Source organism: Anolis carolinensis, chromosome 2 (assembly GCF_035594765.1).
Source record: "Anolis carolinensis isolate JA03-04 chromosome 2, rAnoCar3.1.pri, whole genome shotgun sequence".
NCBI classification, from domain to species: Eukaryota; Metazoa; Chordata; class Lepidosauria; order Squamata; family Dactyloidae; genus Anolis; species Anolis carolinensis.
This window is the reverse complement of record NC_085842.1, coordinates 145898784-145919007: the sequence shown is the minus strand read 5'-3', so window position 1 is coordinate 145919007 and position 20224 is coordinate 145898784. Positions and strand designations below refer to the sequence as shown.

Here is a 20224-nt window from a genome sequence, read left to right as displayed (position 1 = left end):
GGTTCAGGAAGAAGCTGAAGACCTGGCTATGCGCGCAATTGTTTAATGAATGAACTCAGTTAGCATTGACATGGATTGGATTCAGGCTTTTGCACAAGGTCTGATGGATGATTGGTATATATATTTGGTGTTGCATTGTCTTAAATTTTTATATATTGTATTTTACTATGTTATTTAATTATTTTAACTGTTTTATTCTTATTTTATTGTATTATGATGTACTGGTAGTGATCCTACCAGTTGTGTAAGCCACCCTGAGTCCCCTCGGGGAGAAGGGCAGGGTAGAAATATTGGAAATAAATAAATAAATAAATACTCATATTTTATACAGGCCAAAACCCTATTGGCTTTTTTTTGCCACAATATCGCATTTTAGGCTCATGTTTAACTTGTTGTCCACGAGGAATTTAAGCTCTTTTTCACACGTACTGCTGTCGAGCCAGGCGTCCCTCATTCTGTATCTTTGCATTTCATTTTTTCTGCCTAAGTGGAGTATCTTGCATTTGTCCCTGTTGAACTTTATTTTGTTAGTTTCAGCCCATTTATCTAATCTGTTAAGATCATTTTGGATTCTGCTCCTGTCTTCTGGAATATTAGCTATCCCTCCCAGTTTGGTGTCATCTGCAAACTTGATGATCATGCCTTCTAGCCCTTCATCTAAGTCATTAATAAAGATGTTGAACGGAACCGGGCCCAGGACAGAACCCTGCGGCACTCCACTCGTGATTTCTTTCCAAGATGAAGACGACACACATTGGTGAGCACCCTTTGGGTCATTCACTTAGCCAATTACAGATCCACTTAACTGTAGTTTTGCTTAGCCCACATTTGGCTAGTGTGTTTGCCAGGTGATGAGAGACCTTGTCAAAGGCCTTACTGAAATCCAGGTACACTACATCCATGGCGTTCCCTGCATCTACCCAGCTTGTAACTCTATTGAAAAAAGAGATCAGATTAGTTTGGCATGACTTGTTTTTGATAAATCCGTGTTGACTGCATTCCTTTCCAAGTGTTCGCAGACGACTTTCTTAATGGTCTTTTCCAGAATCTTGCCTGGTATCAACGTGAGGCTGACCAGACGATAATTGTTTGGGTCGCCCTTTTTTCCCTTCTTGAAGATAGGGACCACAATTGCCCTCCTCCAATCTGCTGGGACTTCTCCCATTCTCCAAGAACTCTCAAAGATGATTGCTAGTGGTTCTGAAATTACCTCCGCTAGTTCCTTCAATACTCTTGGACGTAGTTGATCTGGCCCTGGGGACTTGAATTCGTATAGGGCAGCCAAGTATTCCTGGATGATTTGTTTCCCTATTTGGGGTTGGATTTCCCCTAATCCTTCGTCCATTCCATGTTGCTGAGGTTGAGAACTGTTTTCTTTTTGTGAGAAGACTGAGGCAAAGTCTAAGTTGTAGATCATCACAGATTCTTCATCTTTAAAAACCATGATAGTCTGTTGGACTGGAAAATAAATCTCCACTTTCTTCTGAACCATCACCCCCCTTTTCTGATGTTCTGAAGAAACAGGAATACTTCCTCACCTCACAGATGTAGCCTCCCACAAAACTGCGACAAGTGCCCCCATTTCGGCACAGGCTGTGCTGGCAGTGGTTGACTTCACTTTCACAGTAACTGCCTGTGTAGCTTTTCTTGCAAATGCAGTAGTGGGTATTTCCAGCATCCACACAACGGCCACCATAATGACACACTTGCTCCTTGGTTACACCTATCCCAACAAGAAGAAAATTGTACAATGTCAGTCAACTAGCTATCCTCTACACTCCCTTCCCACAGGAACGTTAGCCAGTCATCAAACATAAAGATCAGAAATGGAAGAGTGCTTTACAAAGAGTAAAGCCAAGAACAGAACACAAGACGTGCTCTTAACTTTTTGTTTTAAAGCACTAGCATTTATTCCCAACATAACCTGCATAACTCAAATTAATTTTACTAGAAAAGAATAAACTAAGCCCAGTGTTTTCATGGTCAGATTTTACTTTTCATTTATCTTATTCTTTATCTAAAGAAAGCTTTATGAGTATCCGCAAGCTGAAATTAGCCTTTAGCCAGTAAAGACCTTCAGGCATTTGTGTCTCTCCTTTCTCTTGTAGATTTCATTAGATGCTCCCCCATTAGATACTATTTTAATTCTCATAAGCATTACTGTTATGATTTTAATGTTGTTATCGTTGCAAATTTTCTTTTGGGATCTGGCGGGGTTGTTTATTTGTTTTTGTTAGTGTATTCTGGCACTGAATGTTTACCTCTGTTCCTGGCCACAACTTCACAGGAAACATTGGGTATGTCACAGTAACGACCAGTCCAGCCTCCAGGACAATCACAAGATACAGTAGTCCCTGTCTGCACACAGCGGCCACCGTTCTGACATGGAGAGCGACTGCACAAATCCAGCAGGGTCTGGAAGGAGTGTGAGAAGACAAGGGTGCGATTATTTGTGCAACTCAATGATGATGCTCAGATGAGATACTTTCCCCATGTTCCCACTTAGTACTGGGTTTAAATGATTAGCTATTGTAGCATGCTCACAACTGGAAAAAACACTTCAGAGTATTCTTTACCAAAAAAAATCAATGAAAATTCATGGGATCTCCATAAATCAATGAGGACACATATATACACACAATCCAACCACAAGGATTCAACTTTGCTTGCACTATTTGATGCTGAAGGTCTGAAAATTCTTCATCCTTTTCCACTAAAGCCTGAAGCAAATTACCTGGCATTGAGCCCCTGTGTAACCCTGTGGGCAGGTACAGCGATAGGACTGCACACCATCCTGACACACACCGCCATTGAGGCAGGGCTGTGACTGGCACTCATTAATCTCATGCTGGCAGTGGGAGCCTGTGAAGCCAGCTCGACAGTGACACGTATATGAATTCACTCCATCCAGGCAGGTTCCACCATTGAAGCAGGAGCTGTGAAAACACAAGCAGGAATGTTAAAGAGCCTAAGAGACTTTAGTGAGGATAGATCTGTCCCTCTAAGCCAGTGGCTCTCAATCTGTGAGTCCCCAGGTGTTTTGGCCTACAGCTCCCAGAAATCCCAGCCTGTTAGGATTTCTGGGAGTTGTAGGTTAGGATTTCTGTTAGAATTTCTGGGAGTTGAAGGCCAAGACATCTGAGGACCCACCCACTGGTTGAAAACCACTGCTCTAAACCAAGCTAATCTGTTCACAAATAACACAACAGAGGTGTTTCCACCCTAGGTGAACAGATACAACTGTAAAAAGATATCTCCCTCACTAAATTTCATGAAGTTACAATTAAGAAAACAAAAAACAAAAAAGAGAAAGGAAGAGAAAGAAGCATAGACCAACAGAATAAGTCTGAATAACATGTAGCACAACATTTTAAGTCCTTTCAGAATGTGGTTCAGTACATCATGTTTCTCTAGAGACTGGCCCGGAAGACTGTAGTGCAAAGGTGTTCCTGATAATTGCCAGTATATGAAATAAATGAATAAAAGTTGTTGCTGTGTCTGTCTTCAGAAGTGAGGTTAAGAGAAGAAATTTCCACTACTCCCACTCAGAAACTGTAGATTTACCCAGTGATTAATCCTTCTTCTGACTGAACATTTGGGTATTGTTTCTATTTTGATAATTTTATGTTGGAAATGATAACTAGTGGAGCTTAAGACCTAGCCCTTCATATTCTTTAGCATCAAATGCTCCAGACTTCAACAAGAACAGCAAACACATTTATTTTCAGTGATATAGGATTTAAAAGCAAAGAGCTTGAACCACTTCTCTATCTGAACTTTATTGATATACTCAGAATACTACAGAACCTCTTGTGTATAATAAAAACATTTGCCTTATAAAAACAAACACTCACTTAAGTAAGTATCTTCGTATGGCTTCACTAAACTAAATGCTCCATTCAGTACTCTGGTGTGCAAAAGTAAAGGCACTATAAAAAAGTAAAGGCCACCACTGTGCCACTTATCTTTGCTGTTCATAAGATTATATCATCATGTTCATTCTACACACTGTGCTTGCTAAGTAAGCAATCTGAACTACTAACAGACTTCTGAAAAATAAAAAGTGTAAGATGTCTTGAATACTAAAACACATTCTGACGCAAACATCTGGCAATGCTCTGGGCAAGTCAGACAAACCCTCTTGGCCAGCTCACCTATCTGTGCATTCCTGTACATTATGCTCACAGTGAAGACCAGTCCATCCTGGTGCACAAGAGCAAGTGTAACTGTTGACGTAGTCTGTGCAGGTGGCCCCATTGCGGCATGGATTGCTAAAGCATTCATTGGTCTCGGTTGCACAGCGTACTCCTGTGAAGCCAGCCAGGCAGGTACATGTAAAAGAACTGATACCATCCTGGCAGGAGCCACCGTTCAGGCAAGGATCTGTTGATGTAAGGAGTAAAAATTGAGTTAATAGCTACCACAGACATGCAACACAACAAAACACAGATCACGCTTAAGCAAAAAACGTATTTATAGAAAATGATACTGCTCTACATTATTCAAATTGCCCCAGAATATTGATTTATTAGGCATAATGTAGATATGATATATTAATACCCAACCTTTTGTAGGCACTTTATATCCATCAAAATGTTTAAGACGACCAATAGGCAGGGCACAGCCACCTGTACTGACCAGAGACTTGAAAAACAAGTCACCTAGTCTCCACTTCTTGGCTAGCATTCTCGCTATCCATTGTGACACAATGCTCTTCCTAGAAGTTCCACTCAGGTCCCTTTACCATACTATTCTAAATAAATCAGCCAACAGGCACTCAAACTGTTAGTTGCTCTCTGCACCTCCCCTGTTGTTCTGTCATCTCAAGGAACTCACTAGGTGTGCAGTCATCAATATCCAGCTCACAGTTGGTGCCGGTGTAGCCAGGGCGGCAGGCACATCGGTAGCTGCCAAGTGTGTTGGTGCAGGTACCCCTGTTTCGACATGGGTTCTGATCACACTCATTAATGTCAATGTGGCATTGCTGTCCTATGAGAAATGGAAAAACAATGGTCATAGATGGATTGTTTCTATTACACTTCTGATGTTTTTATCACTGTTTATCAAAGCATTCAAGACCATAACCAATAGAAATTCAAATTACATACAGGCAAAATGACTTAATTGGTAAAAAAAAATCCACTACCAAAATTATAAGAAACAGTAACATTATAAAAACCAGTCTATATAGTCTTATACAATATTTAGAAGTAGATGGGAGAAAAAGGGATGCCTTGGATTAAGTACCTTGCCAGCCTGGTGCACAGCCACAGGTAAACCCCTCATAGTCTGGTGTGTGATCGCAGACACCATTGTTCTCACATGGATTGGAAGAGCAGGGGGCCAACACAGTCTCACAGTTACGGCCTATGAGGAAAAACTATAATAGTACTTGCATTTCCTCTAGAGACCAATAGTCCAAATGTTCTGAGTTATAAACGTATTTCTAGATTCAAAGTGAATACAAAGGAAGCTACAACAACAAACGTCTAGCCACAGAGTGATGTCAACGGGAGATCTGCTTCAAATATAAGGGGAATGTAATCAAGTTAATTCAAGAATTTCCTCTGCCAGTAAGTTCACAGAGCACTGAATGCTAAGTTGTCAATCAACTACAGCTAAAATCCAGATGTCTTCCTTTAAGGAAGCATTTCTGTTTATATTACATCTTCAAGCATCAATGTCACAATTGCAGGAAATTATTCTCTCCTTTCACAGACAGCAGATGTTGTTATAACTGAACTGAAATCTAGAATGCAGCTCCACAAATGTCACATTGGGGAAGAAGAAACAGAGTTTGTGAAGTTGCCATATGAATATGGTCAAAGATGGGATACATAAGACACTAAAGTGAGGGTTGCCTATGTTACTTATTCAGTCTATACAACTACATGGATAGCTAAATAAAAAAGATGAATATGAGTCATAACTCTCCAGCTTCTTACATATGTAACATAAACAAAATACTGTTTGTCAGTTCTTCCATTCCCAACTCCTTCACAACCGAAGAAGCTTCTGCTATGCTAGACGAACTGGAAACGAATTTTCTTAACAAGAATTATACTTTACAGTAGATTATAACTGTGACACCCACACAATGATACACATACCCACAAGTAACTCTTTGCTCACCAGTGTAAGGCAAGTCACAGAGGCATTCATAGCTAGCAATCCCATCAATGCAGGTACCCTTGTTGAGGCAGGGGCTGGAGGCGCAGTCATTTACATTGGTCTGGCAGTAGGTTCCTGCCAGAGGGAAAAGGATAGAAAATCTCAAGATCATCCACGAGCAGCAGGACCCCAGGTAGAAAGATCTAATGCCACTACCCATTACTAGCCACCATGTAAAATCAAACTGGAGTAAAAGCTGTCATTCTGCAGATAATGTGTCCTACACGATTTCTAGATAATGGGCAGGTGCACAAGAAAGCGAAGCATAGCTCTTCTTATACCCTATAGGCGAGGCATGGGTAAACTTCAGCCCTCCAGCTGTTTGGGGCTTCAATTCCTACAATTCCTAACAACCTTAGGCCCTTTCCTTTTCCCACTCAGCCACTTAGCAGCTGAGCGGAAAAAGGAAGGAATCTGAGGCTCTTAGGAATTGTGGGAGTTAAAAATCCAAAACACCTGGAGGGCCGAAGTTTGCCCATGCCTTCTATAGGCCAAACAGACCAAATATCAAAGGGTTATGCAGAGGCCCTGAATAAAGAGAGAAATCAAACTCAAGAAAAGGGAAATGAGACCTTCTAGAACACAGAGTTTAAACTGAGATCAAGTTTAACATAAAACCTAGGGCAAAACACAAGTGAAGAAAGCAATTGGAAGGCATACCCTGGAAGCCTTCTTTGCATTTGCAGCGGTAGCCATTGACATAGTCTGTGCAGGTGCCCCCATGTTGGCATGGATTGGATTCGCATTCATTGCGGTTCACATCACAGTTGGTGCCAGCCCAGCCCGGCTCACATTCACACCGGTAACTGCGGGGAGAGAAAAAGAACTAACAAATTATGACAAGATTTCTTACAAAATCCATTTGATCAGTCAGTAGAGATCAGCTTAATCTACCCCTTACTTCATAACCTGATAACCAGTTCTTACCCGTTGATATCATCACGGCATGCGCCATGCACACAGGGACTGCTGCTGCACTCGTCCACCTCCGAATAGCAATGTGGATCATGGAAACCCTCAGGGCAAAGGCAAGAGAAACCATCTTCACCATCCAAACAGGTTCCACCATTCTTGCAGGGGTTGGATGCACATTCATTGATCTCTACATTGCACAGAGGACCTAAGTGGGAAAAGGAGACTCCTCAGCATTGGGATATCTAAGACTAGTTCTGGCAGCTTTTAAGCCTTCTGTATCAGCCCAGCTTTGTCTATTGTACTAGGTGAGCAAAAGATCCACTTTTCCTGAAAAGTAAGGGCTCAAGCAGAGTTCACAAAACAAAAAATGGCCATTTCCATATGAACTCAGTCATGGCATTATCTTTTAAGCATTGCAACACTTAATGCAACCCCTCCCCCCTTAGCACCTTCAAGACATACCTGTAAAGCCAGGTTTGCAGATGCAGTCATAACGATTGATGCCATCTCGGCAGATGCCATAATCACAGGGGTTGCTGGCACAGTCATCAAAGTTTATCTCACAGTTGGCACCTAAGGGAGGGAAGGATATTATTACATGCTTGGGATATCACCCCCTACATCAAAAACAAACAAACACATACATTGGGAAATTCCTTCCTTCCTTGTCTGAGTTATGTTTGCAGAGTGGATATAAATAGCAGAAGTATAATGAGATATATTGGAGACGAAGTTGTCATAGTTCTCTAGGCTGTTGCCTGACACACTTGCAAAATGGTAACGTGCTGCCTGCCTCAAAATGCTGCCAGTTGATAGAATGGTGTGTGAGTAAAGGTGAAATAAGAATTTTCTGTGCAGCAAGGAGAGATGGCCTACCTGAGGTTCCTGGTTGGCAGTGGCACAGGTACTTGTTGACCAGGTCAATGCACTTGCCACCATGCTGGCAGGGATTGCTGTGGCACTCATTGATCTGGTTCTCACAACGGTATCCAGTATAGCCAGCGACACAAGTGCAAGTGAAGCTAGCAATGCCATCCACACAATCACCATGATGGCATGGATCTGGTAAACAGTCATCAATGTTCTTCTCACACAGAGTCCCCTCAAAACCTGCAAAGGAGAAACGAAGACAGCATCAGCATGGCTCACAGGAATTCCCATACATGCAGTACATAGGCAAAAGCTACCTCCCCTGCCCCTCTGAACAATCACATCTGGTTGACCAAACATTTATTTTCTTTCTTAACTTTCTCAATAGTTTCTTTTTCTTTACAACTTCTGTTTTAAGCTTTTTAGCCCTTGATTCTCACAGATATTTATAATTATCTATATCACAAAATCTAATATTAGAGTAACACATAAGGAATGCAACTTCATGCTTAGCAAACAAAACAACTGGGTTCTTCCCCCATCTTAAAAGCAGTTTTCTATAGGAGTTCCTTGTCTTCCCTTGAAATATCCAGATGCATATTTTTTACTGATAAGAAAGTCAGTACAGATTATGATAAGATGATGACATACACTATACACCACTTATGCTGTAAATCAAGGATGGGAGATACTGCTAGTCTACAATGCCCCTCAGTGTCAATTCTTGCCCTCACCACTCGAGTCACAGTGGCTTTGACTAATAGGTATTGAGTTCAACAATATCAGTACTTTAAATCCAGTAAGTCTCCCTGGAAATGTTGCAGCCTAAAATGTTTAAGGTTTTTTTTTAATCATCTTCAAATCAAATTAATGAGTCTGATTCTAGTAAACCTTGTGTTAACATCATTAACAGTTTCCTCATGGCTGGGAGAAAGCCTTTCAGGAGCACAGAAGCAGAGTAAACAGAAAAAGTAAATCACTGTGGGAAGCAACACCTTCTGTACAGCGGCACTCATAGGCATTGGGGCGGTCCACACACTTGGCACCATTCTGGCAGGGGGTGCTGGCACACTCATCAATGTCAATCTGACACATGGAGCCTGAGAAGCCTAGATCCAGAAAGAGAAAGAGGTCAAACATGTCAGAAGAACATGTACATACAGTTCCCATATAAATTATAGCCTGTTGAACACACAAGTGCACACAGACATGCATGTTGTTATCCACCCTAATGCATAGGGACTGAACATAACATCAGTATTTATTTCTACGAAAAACCGAGCAAATGAAGAAAGACATTAGGCTACATTAGGAAGAATGGAAGTACTGCTTCTGATTCCTCAGGAGGAATGAGAGAGGAAAGGCAGCTGTTAATCTGGAATATATAAGCTTTACAAAACGGATAATCTGGGGAAAGCACTAAACAAGCTGACAAAATGGACAGTCAAATATCAAATGGTCCAAATATGACAAAATTTGGAAAGAGCACTAAATGAACTGACAAAAAGCATGTGAGATTGGTGTGCCGCTCGATCAAGCCAGTATAAATTGACAATCTGGACTGGGCAATCTTGACAGAAAGGAGGGAAATCAGTTTGCATGGAAGGAAACTGACCTACAACCATGCTCCAGCCTGCTTGTCCAGCCCAGCCCTAGCGCCAGAGGCCTATAGGAAGGACTCCCAATGTCTTTCCCCCTCCTCTCCGCAGGAGGCTTCGCAGTGTCTGCCTCACATGTAAATTGGGTTCAGGGGCCTGTGCAACAGACTGGGGGAACAAAGATGCCATTGTCCCAGCTCCCACACAGCAAGCTATAGGCCTGTCTGTCAATCAACCTGGGAAGCAACTGAATGGAGTCCAAGACCCCCCACCCGCTTGGTAGCAGAAAGGCTGGGCCAGTCTTGGGGAATGAGCTGAACACGTATTCCCTAGGGCTGCAGTTGTGTCCCAGACGCTGAGAAGAGATTCCCCAAAGCAGGCGCCCATCTCAGCAAGGGCACCTATAGAAGTTCAGTACAGTGCAAGGGATGAGAGGAAGCACCAGGGGCAGTATGAGCTCATGAAAAATTGCAGCACACAACGCTTCTTTGAGACTCACATTAAGTTCACACAGATAAGTTCATACAAGTGAACAATAGTTCCTGACACTGAAAAAAGAAAAAAACTGATATCTAGGTCCCTGGCATGAAGGCCAGATCCTCCCCATTCTTCTGAGACTGGGTACGCCTCAGGTATATACTCGCAAGGAGAGCACTTGAAATGACCAGAAAAAAATCATTCACAGGAAGAGAACTACATTTCTAGTGCTTAGGAGCAAGTTCCAAGATGGGGGCTGAGAGTGAAGAAAGACATAAAGAACATAAAGACATAAAGAACAACGTCCACTTTCATTCTTCTCCTGGTAGAAGGGTAAGGGAGAGAGAGCGCCTCATTGGCAAAAGGACTGGGCTTACCTGAGGGACATGTACAGCTGAATCCATTGACAATATCCTTGCAGACACCACCGTTGACACAGGGATTACTCTCACACTCATTGATGTTGATCTCACAGTAAGTACCACTGAAACCTACAACCAAGAGAAAGCGCCTGGGTTACAGAAAGTGGCTTCAACCTATTATTCATGTACACACAAATTGCACACAGCAACAAAAAAACAAGGGACCCATCTCATCTTGCAGGTTCACACCTGGGAACATAGACTTACTACATCAGCAAACAGGCAATGTAAATTACAGAACTTCATCTCCAATCACAGAACACTTATAAAATGCACTTTAAAGCAGTCTGATGTATCTTGTGGTTACAAATGCAACATTTAACAGGTCAAAACCGTTAGGTTAAAAAATTAAGAGTTAAAAGCTTATGTAAGGTATACCAGGTAGGCTGAAAGAGGAAGTTTATCTGCAAATCTCAACCCCATTTTTCATTCCAGTCGGATTGCCTTCCCTCTGCTATTTGCTCCCATTTTATATCATAGTTTAATCCCACATTTTATCCCATAGTTTTACATATGTTTCTACTACTTCCATTGATGATGATGTAACATGTATCTCATGTATCACATATGATCACGAGTTAGGTTAACTATTTGTATCTGCTTAGTAACATTCCAATCTTTTCTTAGTTTGGATTTTTATGTTACAGGATTTTAGATATTGCATAGTGTGTGCGCGTGTGCTTTTGCTCATTCCCTTTAATGAAGTAGGCACCATTGACCAGTGATAGCAACTGCTTTGCATGGAGAAGATACCAGGTTTGACATCTCCAATTAAAAGACTCAGCAAGCAGGTGATGTAAATACTAATCAAAGCACTGGGCTATTTGGAAAAATAGTCTGACCTGCTTCAAGGCAGTTTCCTATCATCCTAATGAGAAAGCAACAGGAACACAAACAAATAGAAGAAAACACAGCTTCTTATGCTGTGAGAAAAAAAAGAATTTATGAAACATTATTTTAGTAGTAGTAGTAGTAGTAGTAGTAGTAATAATTCTTACCCACCTCTTCTCGTGGCTTGAGGTGGGTTACAACATCACTAAAAACAGTATCTTTAAGTAGTGATGTAAGCATACAGATATTATATACATGCATTATGCAGGCATAAACAAAGGCACACCGGAAAGTTGATCTACCAGACCAATACTGTCTATACTTCTCTAGCATTAGCTTTCCACACGCTTTAAGTCTGGCCCTGTTAAGCCAGTTCTCCTTTAAGCTAAATGTCAACACAGCACAGACTCTACTAGTATTAGGTAATAGTGGAGAAGTCACCTGTTATCCAGAAAGTGGAAGAAACTGGCCATGTTCTATGTTAGCAAGTGATAATGGAAGACAGTTAAGACGATAACAGATCAGTCATACTGAATGTCCAGAGCTTTAAGGCTTCAAAAGCCAATTTAGTTGCCAATTTGTCTGGTGACCTCTGTAAACACATTCAAGGGCCACTCCAGAGTGACAGGAAAGAAGACAGGAAATCCAGCTGTTATGAAGGCATAGCACTGCATGACTAAAACTCCCAAATTTGTTCATCTCAGTCCTCCACTGAAAGAAAAAATGAAGTCTGCTCCTCCTATGAATAGTCTGCTGGCAAACAGCACTGAGGAAATCATTTTGAGGCCCACTCACCCCCACTTACTTGGCTACTCATCAAGGATCTGAGTTGCTATGGCCTTATAATATGCCTCAACTTTTGGCCGAGGAACCTCCTCCTCCTCCATGCAAATATCTTTCCCTGTACATGACTGCCAAAATAGAGAGATGGGTGGTACAAGATTTCTTTGCCTGTATGATGGTACTTACAAAGTTTTTGTGCACACCACTGAAATGGGCAGGGCTTGCCCAATGTCAAAAGGAAAGCCACAAAAACTCTGCCTTCTATTGCTGTACCCTTAGACTAAGCTTCAAGCCAACTCCCATGTTTTTCCATTTTGGAAGCAATTTTTATACAAATTAGGTACTGCAGTGTGTTTATAATCCATCTTTACCATGCTTCTCAAATGTTTAGTTAAAAAAAAGAAAGAATTGGTAGTGAAGCAATATCATACAACCACTTCACCTGACATTTTTTTTCAAAATTAAATTTATTCCCTAATGTGAACAATCCTATTCAAATATTGCTTCAAACATTGCATAAATATATGCCCACCCATCACGTTTAATTTTTTAGTAGTACTAAGAAAAGGAAGTACTAAGAAAAAAGAAAAGCAACTTGGCACTGATGGTGAAACAAGGAACAGTTTGAGAGGGGAGAAAATCCTCAGGTTGGAACTGCATCTGGACACTGTAGTTACACAGCAAGATGGCAGGATATCAGTAAACCAGGTGGGTACCTTGCTCATTCTGGCAAGAAACATAGAAATATGTTTACACAAGTGAAAAAAGAAGCGAGTAAAAGGCATGTGACAAAATCTGGGACACATGCTTCTGGCATCGTAGTTTGTCCAAGTGAGTAGCCCTGTGATTTGAGGCTCCCAGTAAGGAAAGGAACTGGAATGGCAAAGACTACAAGGGAAACACTAGTAGGGAACCCAAACAACAGTGATAACTAGAAGATGAAACAAAAATGCACACATGAACTGGACTTTTAAAAATCACAGGTGCGTGCAAAGAGACAGCTTTTTAGATTTGTTTCCTAACCCCCTTAAGGGAAGTGCTGCAAGAGGAAACCTAACTACCCGTGACACAGTGGAAATGTTTTTAAGCTTTTGTGCTTCTGCTGTGGGAAGAGGATTATGTAGGAAAGGAATGTAATTGCATTCTGGCTCCTAATTTCAAGAGCTCCTTGCCAAGGACCTAAGCTAGATACGTCAAACCTTTCACTACATCTTGAGCCCAAGAGGAGTGACTCCAGAATGCAGAGATATTGCATTGGAACAGAACTGTGGTATGAAAACTACCCCTAGTCCAAAGCCATTCCCAGCTAATAGGGCCCACCCCTCCCCCAAGTTTTTACAAAAAGCCGGCATTAACCAATGAGTGAGCAAGCAAGGAGAATGTTCCTCCCTATATGGGGTAAAGGAAGCACAAAGCACAGCCAATTCACATCACCCGCCAGGCCGGCCCCACCATTAATATTCCAAGCACAATGCTGCACTCCCACTGTCTGTATGAACATTGTGCTGATTTCCCCGGCACCCGAGTCCTATAGCACTGCCACAATGGGAGGAGGGACAGCTGTATAGCTATCCCTCAATTTTGAAGGATCCCTTCATATGTATACACTTGCCTCAGACCCAGAGAAGCATCTCTAAGGATCTCAGTATTGGTGTTTTGTGGATGGGTGAGTAGGTGGGAGGGGTGTTGCCACAAACATACCCCTCTGCAATGACGTGGACATAGCTATACAAGACATTCAGGGATCTCAGTGGAGGCTCCTGCATTCTTAGTGCTAGTTTGTACCACAAACAGCCTTTCTCAGTTTCTCCTAAGTTTGTATTGGCCCACTATCCTGAAAGTAGTAATCAGTTATGCTCCTGCTGTAAGAACACAGACTGCAGAGCCTGAAACTATACAAACCAGCATGCAAGAGGGTGCAGGAAAGGCTCACACTAGATACCCATGCAATCAAACCCTCTCCAATTCATTTCTCTTTGCATCCCTTACTTTGGAGAATAGAACCTACCCATGCTGAAAGATCCAGACCTAGAAAGAACAGCCAATATGAATGAAACAGCCTTAAAAAGAAAAAGCTGTACAAGTGAGACACAGAAATATAAAAATGCAAGTGATACCTTCAACTTCAAGTTGGAAACATGTAAGAACCATAAAAAATCACTCCTTCAAATAATCAGAAATACATTATTCTTGTTTCAGTGTATATCAGAGGCATGTGCTTACATTGGGCATAGGAATGCCTGAATAGGAAGTGTTCAGCTAGCACAAGAGCAAGGACTTGTCTTCTCTCATTTACACACCAGTCTTAGCACGAGTTACAAAGAGCACTTTTCTCAATGTGGTGAAATGCAGATATATGGGATTACAATTCCCATCATTTCCAAACAGTATAGCTATTGCTCAATCAAGTGAGGAAGGTCTGGAAGAATTTCACAGGTGTTTCAGGTAACTGAAGTCTTACTTGCATTTAAGCAAGCTAAAATAACTGTGAGAATTTGGCTCCGGGTTCCTACCTATTCTCCTATCATCACTACTGCCACCAATACTCTGCATTTTGTAGAATGGCTTCTCTGTCTCTCTAGTGTGGCATCACCAGGTGAACCCACAGAACTCACCTGACATGCAGATGCAGGTAAACTCGCCAATGCGGTCAAGGCAGGTAGCATCATTCTGGCAAGGCATGGATAAGCATTCATTGATGTCTGTCTCACAGCGTGGACCTGTGTATCCACGTCCACACTGGCACTGGAAAGAGCCTTGAGTATTGACACATTTCCCAAAGTGTTCGCATGGATTGGCTCCTGGAGATGGTAAAGGAACATGAAATTGTCCGTGAGATGCTGGTCCAATATTACACCCTCTCAATCTTCATCTCAGGAAAATATCCAGACAAGAAACAAGATGGGCATGTCAGTTGATGCCAGGTATTCTCAAAGGTGGCTTACATGCCAAGTTTCACATTCAAAGAGCTATTCAAACCCATCTCATTTACCCTGAATGCTCCCCTCCCACTCATTGGAGAGGCAAGTTATCTTTCCTTCCCCTTTTGATTCTACAGGACAAGAAGGATGCAGCTCTTACCAATGGAACATTCATCCACATCCTGATCACAGGCCCCTCCAGTAAAGCCAGGAGGGCAGGTACAGATGGCACGGCCATTCATGGGATTGGTATCACAAATGGCATCCTCATGGCAAGGGTTACTGACACAGGCATCATCCAAGTGACAGAGGAGTCCTAAGAGAGAGAGAAGCCACAAAAGGCAAATGCATAAAAACAGTAATGGAAAATAAGTGAAATGCAAAAAATGAGACAGAATTCCCAGGACAAGGACAACTGGCTTCTATATCTTGTTCATGCTGAGCAATCTCTTTCCATTTCAGAGAGAAAGCATTAACATGTTACCCAATGCTCTGCACAGTCACTCCAGTTACTGTACTGTAGTGACCAAGTCCTCCAATAATTCTGCCCCAATGAAAATATGCTGCACAGGGAAGTCATGTGAAGCAAGTAACCAATTACCTGTCTTTCCCATAGGGCATGCGCAATAGAAGGAAGCCACGCGGTCATGACAGGTAGCACCATGGAAGCAGACAGCAGTCTGGCAGTCATCAATATTCTCACTGCAGCTCTCCCCAGTCCAGCCATTAACACAGACGCATGTATGCCCCCCATTGGTGTTGAAGCAAGTGCCCCCATTGTGGCAGGCATTGGGTTGCAGCTGGCATTCATCCACATCCTCAGTGCAAAACTGACCTAGGGTATAAAAAGGGAATGGGGAAAACATTTGGCTCACTATCATCCAAAATAGTGCTGGCCCAAAAGTTGGAGCACTAACTTCTCTCCTAAGTCACCATCTGCTCAAGCCTAGTTCCCAGTCATAAATTGCTCTTGTCTTTCTTTGCCTTCCATTTACTGAGCCAGATCAAAACCAATGAGTAAAGATTCCTCCTTTCATTACCTAAAAGATTTCCTGTTTTCCCGATTTGGACTCATTATTCAGCCAACCCCGATACATAAAACAAATACAAAAATGTCTAATATCTGCTTGACAGCACCCTACATTTTACATTAAGCTCACTACATTTTCAGGCTGTTCAAATCATATGCTGGTTCTAGGATTGATGCACCAGTACCTGTCCACTCAGGAGGGCATTGGCAATTGTAGGTGTTGACGCCATCTACGCAAGTGCCTCCATTCATGCACATGTGCTCTGGACAGTCATCTATATTAATCTCACAGTTGTGTCCCTCGAAGCCTGAGGAAGGAGAAAAAAAGTTTTGTCTGGGTGGTAACTATGGAAAAAGTGATTCTTGGAAAGAAACATAAAAACAACACACATCCCACTCCAGTGCAGTTCTTTACAGACTTAATTGGGAATAAATATGAGTAAGCATACTATGACTTACTTTAAAAAAAATACATGCTCAGGACTGCCCTATAGATGACTTACCAGTCTCAATTTTGAGCTGGGACTGCAGCAAAACCAAAGACAGATCCCTTCCGCTACATAGCAGAACACCTCTGCTCTGGCCTAAGCCCCACTCTCATGCCAGATCTCAGCCTCATACAAGGAGGAAGAATGAGCCAAACCTTTCTCTATATATGTTCCGGCTCACACAGCCAGAGTCCCAACTACTGTCTGCCAACTCTGCCTGCCTCCCCCTTGATTACTTCCTTCCTGTTCCACCAAGGCGTTCAATAACTTCCCATGAGCTTCCTGGCAGCCGAATGGTGAAACAAAGTACAGTCCAGCCAAAGGAAAAGGGTATTCCAAATGGTATCCTACACCACTCAAGTACCCAAAGGAATATTTTCACCCCAAATCTTCATGTCCCCATTGTCATACAACAGTGCCAGCAACTATTTTTTGCAAGCTGTTCACTTACCAGGTAGGCAAGCACACTCATAGCTGAGTTCTCCTGTCTGGCGACAAGTGCCTCCGTTGAGACACTGAGAGGGGGCACAAGGTGTGGAAATGCTCTCACAGTGCTGTCCTGTGTAGCCAGCTTGGCACTGGCAGCGGAAAGAACCAGGTGTATTGAGGCAGGTACCACCATGCTGGCAAAGACCAAGCACCCGGCATTCATCCACATCGCCCCGGCAGTTGCGGCCTTGATAGCCTGATGGGCATGTACAGTTGTAGCGGCCATTCCAGTTGGTGCAGCGGCCACCATTAAGACAAGGGCTGCTGGAACAAGCATCAAACAGGGAACAGTCTTGACCTGCAAGGAAGACGGAATACCAAAAGACCCATTACCTGGAAGGAAATTAACTCTTTCTCCAAAAGGCCCATTTTCTCACCTATGATCTAGACCAGTGATTCTCAACCTTCCCAATACCATGACCCTTTAATACAGTTCTTCATTTTGTGGTAATCCCCAACCATAAAATCATTTTTGTTGCTACTTCATAACTATAATTTCGCTACTCTGTAGAATCATAATGGAAATATCTGATATGCAGGATGTATTTTCATTCACTGGACCAAATTTGGCCCCCTCTTGACACCCCCCCCCCGGGGGTCCCGACCCCCAGGTTGAGAAACACTGAGCTAGACCTATTCCCCAAATGCATTCCTGCCTGTGTTCCCATTCCCATGTGGCAACTTTCCTACAAGGATAACAGTAGAATTCTAGAAGCTCTACACAAAATAATCTTTTCCTAGAAATGTCCTCACCTCTGAAGCCCTTAAGACAGGTGCACTGATAGTGGACAGTGCCATCACGCAGGGTGCTCTCACATGAGCCTCCATTGGCACAAGGAGATTGGTGGCAAGGGTCTTGAAACTGGCAGTGTTCTCCAATCAGCCCAGCCTGGCATCTGGCAGAGAGAGAGAAAATATTAGTTGACCTCTGGCCCTCATCCCATCTAATATTGTTAACAGCCGAAGTCCAAAATCCTACAACCACTGGAGGTTGCAGGATATGTCGGGGAACAGTAACAATGCAAGAAACACTCTTGGAGAAATCATATATAGAAAAATAAAGAGGAGAAAATAGTACATGAAACCCTGAGTCTCAGAGAAATAACACAACGGGGAAACAATCTGATATTCAGAAAAATCTACATACATATTCCCCTGCTGTAAATTACCTACATTTCATTTCTCCAGGAGGCAGTTAGCAAATCTATGAATATCTGTATACCTAAAGAATAAAACATAGAATGGGGGAGGAAGGACAAAGGAATGGCTACGCTGTGGCTTCCTCCTTTCTGTATCTACAGCCATCAATCCATCAATAATTCGAATGGCATTGTTTTCTTTATTTGTGTTTTTTCTGTTAAATTTTTAAAATTAAAATATTGAAAAAAAATTCTGAAGCCAATGACTCCAAGAAGCCTTAAGCGCTCAATTATACCACAGCAGAAGGGTGCCACTCTGTTTTTCAAACTAGAGCTTCTTGATACAAGGGACAGTGCAGATAACCTACTTCAATGTTAGGTTCATTTTTCATAGACTGCCTTTTACACTACCTTGAGCCCTGAATGAGCTCAGTGTTGTGTACACAGCACTGTACTAAAGTCACCATGTGAATTTCATGGTTCAATAAAATTTTGAACCAGGATCTCACAAATCCCTAACAACTTCTAACTATAAGCAACACAGGCTTCCGATCTGCTGCTCTACTTGTGGCTTATGGCAGCAGGGGCCCCACTCAAACAACACAGGTGCCAGCATGGGGCTTAGACCTGACTTTTGTCTCCATTAAGCAACAGTTCACTAAAGAGATCTTCTATTAACTTGCACTAACCCAGTTACTCCACCAGTGTGTGTCATCTGCAAATTCTGCTAACTGCTCAAACTCACTCTTTGCCGAGCTGAAAATAGATATGTTAAATATTGGCCTTCTGTCATGTTCCAGCCAACCATTTCCTCTTACCAACAAATTCCAGGCAGATCTAAGAAAAGAATTTTTTTCCCACCCAGGATAAGATTTTGTCAGCAGAACTCTGCAAAACATGTAGGGAAGTCAAGAACTGAATGTGGCTTAAGGATGGGCCAGCTGTTTATACAGATGGCAAACTAGCTGTATGCCACGGAACGGCCTTCATATGTTGAGAATAATGTATATAGCTTTGAGACAGGGGTGAAGCCTTGTTCAGAGAGAAATTATCACAGTGCCTGACTTTAGGCACTTTTTGTAGTGTACAGGTCTGTCAAGAGACAGACTGCAAGGTATGATCAAGGGACAAAGGAATCACAGATCTTATCAAACTAGACAAAGCTTTGCAGTTTAGTTAAAATACCAAATCCATCAGCTTTTGCAGAATCTGGACTTCTAATTGTTCATGATACAAATAAAGAGGTGTCCCTTTATATCACGGTTTTAGAAACAAATCTTCCAAATCAGAAAAAAGTACCAGTCATTAAGAAGTGATTTTAAATTCAGAGGAGTCATTGGTAATTCCTTATAGCTCTTGCTCCAGCTGACTAGATCTACACATGACTCTTCCAAGGTCTCCTAAACCCCAGCTTGCTTTCCCAGTGTCAGACAAAAATATTTTGAGTGGGTTCAGGAGCTCAGGCAGATAACGAAGAATTAACAAGGCTCAAGGAAAAAAAAAAATGTCCTGCTGGGTTTAGATGTCTAAAGTTGCCATTAGGTCAGGCTTGTCCTGTGCCAACCTCTTCAGTTCAAAATGTTCTCAGCATCTTGCAGAAATCCTGCAAGTGGGAAGGTGGGGAAGGCTTTCTCCTGGTCTACACACAAAGGAACCATGTGAAGCAGCTACTGAACCCAGGGATAAAGAAGAGTAGCCCAAGACGCAGTAGCTGGCCCTGATAGAGGGAATTTCAGAAGCAATTGCAGAGGATCCAGGTTCACTCTTCCTTCATTGCAAACTCAAGTTCCCACTTGCAGGATTTCTGCAAATAGGCTCAACCTGTCTCTCAAAGACTTTCTTCCAACTTGGTTGCAAGGGGCCAGGAAGTGATGGGTGCTGTTGCAGAGATTATACAGCTCTCCTCTTTAATCCCTGACCATCTTGGGAATTCAGCCCCCTCCAAGCCCCCTCCCTCTGCTCTCTGACCATTGCTGGCAACTGTCATGGCAACACAGAAAGCCTGTTTGTTCTCCTGCCCTAGCCTGAGCAAGCCGGTCTTGGGCCTTGGCTTAGACAACTGCTCCCCACTTGCTTGGGGCCTCACAGCC

At 42.5% G+C, this 20224-nt stretch overlaps 1 protein-coding gene across 3 annotated transcripts in view; it reads right to left on the bottom strand.

The window, feature by feature from the left end:
• notch3 (notch receptor 3) overlaps nucleotides 1-20224 on the bottom strand; it is a 64215-nt gene that overhangs the window by 12751 nt on the left and 31240 nt on the right. For all 3 annotated transcript variants that reach the window (XM_008104238.3, XM_008104239.3, XM_008104241.3), the window contains exons 3-21: nucleotides 17749-17891; nucleotides 16958-17293; nucleotides 16204-16326; nucleotides 15590-15823; nucleotides 15149-15304; nucleotides 14683-14868; nucleotides 10409-10522; nucleotides 8952-9065; nucleotides 7963-8196; nucleotides 7549-7659; nucleotides 7099-7291; nucleotides 6832-6977; nucleotides 6133-6246; nucleotides 5248-5367; nucleotides 4837-4989; nucleotides 4155-4383; nucleotides 2735-2936; nucleotides 2262-2415; nucleotides 1539-1723 (exon numbers count right to left, since the gene is read on the bottom strand). In XM_008104238.3, the coding sequence (XP_008102445.1) occupies nucleotides 1539-1723; nucleotides 2262-2415; nucleotides 2735-2936; nucleotides 4155-4383; nucleotides 4837-4989; nucleotides 5248-5367; nucleotides 6133-6246; nucleotides 6832-6977; nucleotides 7099-7291; nucleotides 7549-7659; nucleotides 7963-8196; nucleotides 8952-9065; nucleotides 10409-10522; nucleotides 14683-14868; nucleotides 15149-15304; nucleotides 15590-15823; nucleotides 16204-16326; nucleotides 16958-17293; nucleotides 17749-17891 (3247 nt within the window). The remainder of the gene's footprint in view (nucleotides 1-1538; nucleotides 1724-2261; nucleotides 2416-2734; nucleotides 2937-4154; nucleotides 4384-4836; nucleotides 4990-5247; nucleotides 5368-6132; nucleotides 6247-6831; nucleotides 6978-7098; nucleotides 7292-7548; nucleotides 7660-7962; nucleotides 8197-8951; nucleotides 9066-10408; nucleotides 10523-14682; nucleotides 14869-15148; nucleotides 15305-15589; nucleotides 15824-16203; nucleotides 16327-16957; nucleotides 17294-17748; nucleotides 17892-20224) is intronic.